The following is a 6237-nucleotide window of genomic DNA, read 5'->3' as shown; positions in this document are numbered from 1 at the left end:
AATCAGAGCTCTGGCGTGACTGTGCGCAGTGCGTTACAATACTGAGTTCTGATTGGTCAATCGTTGTTTTTTATAGTTTGTTAATTATCATACAGAGAATTTAAAAAATGTGTTTACATGATAAGATTTATAAAATATACCTAACACTGTTAATCTAAAAGGGAATGGTGGCTTTACAGAGGGGATGCTTTTTGTCATTTTTTTTTTCAACAGGGGGGATGCCATCCTCCCCCAGCATCCTCCCCCTGGATACCATTATATTCAGTATCACTGCAGCAATAGAAATGTCTGTTTTATATTCTCACATCTAAGCTGTAAGATTTCACTTCATTTTAGTAATTAACATAAACCCATCCACTTAATAAACTGGCCGACAATGTTTTTTTTATTTTTTTATTAAGGTTTACATTTCACAAAGTGCTTTTCTGTACAATAAATATCAACAACCAATCCACATGGAACAACAATGAGATAATATATCTGTTTAAACAAACAAAATGTCATGAGATAAGAACATTCACGTCATATTCTTCACAACAATTACAGTTTATTCATTGTCACATTTGATCTATCATCATTAACTACTATTAAAATATAATGACAAACAACTGTAAAAAGTTCTAGTGTGTTTTTACCATGGAATTATCAAAACTACATCTTAACACTGTTTATGACAACACATGCTGACTGTCTTTCATTCATCTGGTTTTTGATTTGATCTTGCTCTACTTGTGCACAGCTCATCTCATCCACACAGCCTTCAATGCAGTTGTTATCAAAGTCCGCAGCATGATTGTCGCAACCTTCCTCGTCAGACGCTGGGTCAAGAGCTCGGGTCAGTGTAGGGACAGTGTTAAACATTATGAATCCAATGAGGATCACCACCAGTGACACGATATACAGTCCTGAGAACTGAGGAAGAGCAGATAAGGTAAGAATGGACTGAAACGTCAGTCATAAAATCTACTTATTTTTATTCAACATTGATGGACTGTGAAAAAAGTACTCTGAATTACTAAGATCTTTTTTTATGAGGAAGGTCAAAGGATAAGCAGAGGACGTAGGGCACTTACAAAACCTTCACTCATTAAAGACATATAAAGCTCCAGGTCACAATGACCTGGAATGTTTGAGATAAGAATACAAGGACACATCCAGATACTTCTGCCACTTATGCTGTTAGGATTAAAGAGACTATCAGCAAAATAAGACCTCCTATTTCCTTTGTCAAATAATTTTGATACCTTATCCAAGTTTAGTGTTTTGTTCTTCCGTCATACTGAAAATATTTTAAAAAAATATATATACAATATTATTCTCATACTTTGATGGTTTAATCAAACTTGTAGGGTCATTAAAAACAAATCCACAAGCCAATCCTCTCAGGACTGTGTGTGTAAATAAATGAAGTGATTTACTCACAGTGTATTGGAACAAAAAGAGCCCACAAAACAGGCTGAAGAGGTCTCCAGTGAGTAAGGAAAGATTAACCGCTGTGGCGCTGCTCATCTTTATCACCACAGGCATGAAGCTATAGAAGCCATACATACAGAGCGCATATCCAGCCAAGAGAAGAGCTGAGGAGAGAACCCAAAAATCAAACCTCAGATGAGGTCTTTGACATAAATTGAAAGATTTTTCATTTCACATTGCAGTACTTTACCAATTTCCCATGTCCACTGAATTTTTGACACTTCGTTGTGCTCGAGAACCCCTCTGCAAGTGACAAAATACAACAGTGCAGATGATGTAGCGCTGACATTTAGCAACCGGTCTATTGTTTTCTTGCAGTTCGTCAAGACATCTTACAGTTGTATTGCACTGATGATTGATCCGAAGAGGCCGATCATTCCCAGAAATTCCACCCTGCTCAGATTCTTTACCGTGTATTCCTGGCACACATTAGAGATGGCATACAGAGTGGCACTGACTAGAACCAGACCATCACCAAGGAGAATGTCACTGGCTGTTGACACAGGAATAAATAATGGGCACGGTTTCATTTATGTTAGAATTTATGCTAAATTATATTCTGGAGAAGCAGCTTGCTCCTCACTAGATCCCTGTTCCTGGCCGGCGAGGATGTCTGCTCCCACCATGGCTCCCACCCCAGCCAGACATATACACACAGCTACATAGTGAATGATCCTATAGCGAGTCTTCAAGAAGAACCAGGACAATATCATCAAAACCGGGATAATAAAGCAGTCCAGCAGCTGAAATGCAGTCAGTAAGGTCAGTTAGTCAAACAACAACTTGCTTTTAGGAATTTTAATCAGATTCTGCTTTTGTTGATGTGTTACAAGTGACACATCTTGGAATTCAGAATTCTGTAAATTCAGAACCTACACTAAAAACTACTGGGTTAAAAACAACCCAGGTTGGGTTAAATATGGACAAACCCAGCGTTTGTGTTGTTTTGACTCAGTGATTGGGTTAAATGTTTGACCAACCTCCCAGCCAGCACAGATATGTGGGGCCCAGATGGGTGTCACCTGGGCTGTCTAACTGGGGCCCAGCCGGTTTTGTCCACAGTTTCCATGGAGGCCCCACATGGGTTAGCCCAGATGAAATGAACACTGCTCAGTGTGCACACTTCAGGCTGTTAAATGTAACACAGAAACATACTGGAGTTAATGAGATAATAAGGTGATAATGAGCAGACTCAGTGAAGGACAGAGGAACAACAAGAACTACAAATTCAGCCACAGCCTTCGATGAAATCAACTGAAGATAAAAGACATTAAATCTCTCAAGATCTGATTAAACAACTCCACAAACAGCATTACCAGCTTCACTTATTACTAACCAGATTTAATTTATTTCTGACATATATCTACAGAAGTTGTTATTGAGAATTACCAGAGGTTTAGATGTTGATGATTTGTTGAAAATAAATTTGATTTGATGTCACCATGATTGAGGTCAGTGCTTACTTTAGTTAGGCAGTTTGACTTGACTTTTAGTGTTGGTTTTTCTCTGGCTGCTCTAGCTGTTTATTGTGGCAAGAGACAATGTGTTTAGCTGTTTGATAAGAGTATAATTGTCATCACATAGCAGCTTTATTCACTGATCTAATGACTAAGCTTTATATGAAAAAAAAAAAAAATGTTATTAACTTTGTGCTGGACCTTTTCTAGAATAACAAAATAGTTGAATAAATCAGATCAAAATAATTACTCTGAAAAACACAACATACACTAAACACTTTAAAACACCTGAAAGCCTTATTCACACACAGAGACATCAAGAATCAGCGTATGAATCTCAACAATGGTGACATGCTTTGTGCTGCAATGCATTCTGGGTGCCTTATACAAAACTCATCCATGGCTCCCAGAATGCACTGCGGCATGAAGCATGTCACCATTGTTGAGATTCATACGCTGATTCTTGATGTCTGTGTGTAAGTAAATCTTGCAGGAGGTTTGAAGTGTTTAGTGAACAATGTGATTTTCAAATTTTCCGATTAAAACAGTTTTATTGTTGTATTTCTAGAAGAGACTGATCATTAGATCAGTGAATTAAGGCACTAAGTTATGTTTACATTCTCATCTAACAGCTGACTACATTGTCTTCTTTTTTTCTTGGCATAACAAACAGCCAGAGAAACACTAACACTAAAATAGTCAAGTCAAACTGCCTAACTGAAGTAAGCACTGATCTCGATCATGGTGACATCAAACCAAACTTATTTTCAACAAATCATCAACATCTAAACCTCTGGTAATTCTCAATAACAACTTCTGTATATATATGTCAGAAATAAAGTCAATCTGGTTAGTAATAAGTGAAGCTGGTAATGCTGTTTGTTGAGTTGTTTAATCAGATCTTGAGAGATTTAATGTCTTTTATCTTCAGTTGATTTCATCTAAAGCTATAGATATGGCTGAAGTTGTAGTTCTTGTTGTTCCTCTGTCCTTCACTGAGTCTGCTCACTATCACCTTATTATCTCATTAACTCCAGCACGTTTCTGTGTTACATTTAACAGCCTGTAGTGTGCACACTGAGCAGTGTTCATTTCATCTGGGCTAACCCATGTGGGGCCTCCATGGAAACTGTGGATAAAACCGGCTGGGCCCCAGTTAGACAGCCCATGTGACACCCATATATGCCCCACATATCTGTGCTGGCTGGGCTGCTGGGCAGTTTTATTTAACTCAACTATTGTTTAAAAAAATACTATATGGCTGGTTTAAAATGAACTCAAAATAGGTTGGAAATTAAAAATCAGACATAATTACTAGAAGCAGCAGTAATAATCAAAAGATGAACATTTATTAATAAGCAATTGAATGAATGTTTATTTAATTATTATTTATTAAATATTAATACATGTTCATTTCCAACCTATTTTGGGTTCATTTTAAGTGAACAATTTAGTCATTTTTAAACAATAGATGAGTTAAATAAAACTACCCAGCAGGTTGGGTCAAACTTTTAACCCATCCGCTGGGTCAAAACAAACCAATTACTGGGTTTGTTCAGCATTTTTTAGTGTATTTAAAAGTGTTTTTATTGAGAAAAAAAAATACTTTGTTAAGCAAAGATGCATAAAATTGATAAAAACTATTATTATTATTTTTCCAAAATAATATTAATAAAATAATAATATTTCACATTACAACATTACTGTTTTTACTGTATTTTTGACCAAATGAATGAATGCAATAAGAGACTTCTTTTAAAAAAATTGTAAAAATCTTGACCGACCCCAAACTTTTGAATGGTAGTTAATGTAAACACACTGTATATCATCACATTTTGAAAAATCTGTCACCTGTATGCTAGTTAATGTGGTGTACTGGTACGCTTTCACCACTGCGTAATTCGCCTCCACATCTGCCAGACCCAACAATAGATACTTCCACCATTTTTTCTTTAATATCTGCAAAATATTGCCATCACCTATATTAAAAGAAAGGCATCTTGAATATTATATGCAGTAGTAGGTATTCAAAAAAATATATAAATCGTTGACTGAATGAAACTCAACAACTAAAATAATTACTGATGGATTCGTGATCAAATACCTCTTCTGAAGATCAGTACCATGGTGTAAGTAATGCCAAGGAGGGTGTAATTAATAAAGCTTTGCAGCATGGGTGTGTCAAGGTAATAAATGGATGCCAGATACTGAGATGTTACAGCAGTCCCACAGATCAGTACTGAGAGCCCTTGACCCATCAGCAGAGTTTTGAACAGTTGCCTGCAATGAACATTTGCTTGAATAACACCATTTGATGAAGGTTTTGAGACCGGTCATTCATGCACTATTAATCAATCCTCTAAAACATCTGCCATTATAGTGGTCACATACATATACTCATTCAAAATATTAATAAATAATATAATAGTGTATAAATGATACTAAAATAACACTGAAACCTGATGATGTTATACAGCATGACATGAGAATTATCCAAAAAGGGAAAGAAAAAAAAAGATTTTCAATTAGCCTCAGACTTACAGTTCTTACACCTCTGCATGTAAGCTTGCATCCACTCACCATGTGAAAATATCCCTCCATTTAGGCAGTCCCTCTCTTATTTTATAGCAGAGAGTGTCCAGCTGCTCCCGAGGCATCTTGTGTCTCCTCTGTGGAGCTTTGAGACAGAATCTCAGTGAATAATATGATCAATCATTTACAGTTTAGGAAACAAAGTACACAGCTGTAGGGATCACTGTGGGCTGATGTTGAACTTTAAGCTTAGGTGCTGGGAGGAATTAGCGGACAATAGTTCAGATTACAAACAGTTAACCTTTTTAGACTCTCATTATCTTCCTGAGACGCCAATGAGGGTAATTGCCTGGAGTGAGAAGGACATGTGACCTGCAGAGATTTAATAGCTGTCGTTGACGTTAGCCATTAATTTTTTTTTCCTACTTTGGATATCAATGGGTGCCATCAACTGTCTGCCCTGCAAACAAGCCTGCACTGGCCCTTTATGGGCCCCCAGCGCAGGGCCCCTGAGAATTTGCTCAATGGCAAAACATTGGCCCCTTAGTACTGGCCCTGCATGGGCAGCCTTCACTTAGCCCCCAGGAAGCCCTGGGCCCACACAGGCCCTTAACGCTGGCCCTGTACGGGCATCCCTCACTGGGCCCGCACTATTAATCTACAACAATGAATCCATTAATGAAAATAACAGCTAATAATCATTAGAAAAGAAATGGTCAATGACTGGCAAGGGCATCTGCCACTCAAATATTTTCTCAATCATACTCTGAATAAT

General features: G+C 37.3%; 1 protein-coding gene across 1 annotated transcript; it reads right to left on the bottom strand.

Annotated features, from left to right (window-relative positions):
* Window positions 1-398: 398 nt before the first annotated feature.
* Window positions 399-5910, bottom strand: slc35f2l (info solute carrier family 35 member F2, like). The gene is made up of 9 exons (XM_048159988.1): window positions 5889-5910; window positions 5511-5607; window positions 5035-5210; window positions 4782-4909; window positions 2057-2216; window positions 1810-1966; window positions 1664-1716; window positions 1423-1577; window positions 399-912 (listed from the first exon to the last, which is right to left on the bottom strand). Exons 1-9 carry the CDS (start codon window positions 5908-5910, stop codon window positions 652-654), a joined length of 1209 nt encoding a protein of 402 aa, XP_048015945.1. The 3' UTR covers window positions 399-651.
* Between the last annotated feature and the right edge of the window lie 327 nt (window positions 5911-6237).

Source organism: Megalobrama amblycephala, linkage group LG16, assembly GCF_018812025.1.
Source record: "Megalobrama amblycephala isolate DHTTF-2021 linkage group LG16, ASM1881202v1, whole genome shotgun sequence".
Lineage (NCBI taxonomy): Eukaryota > Metazoa > Chordata > Actinopteri > Cypriniformes > Xenocyprididae > Megalobrama > Megalobrama amblycephala.
The sequence above is the reverse complement of the archived record's forward strand: the minus strand, read 5'-3'. Positions and strand labels throughout refer to the sequence as shown.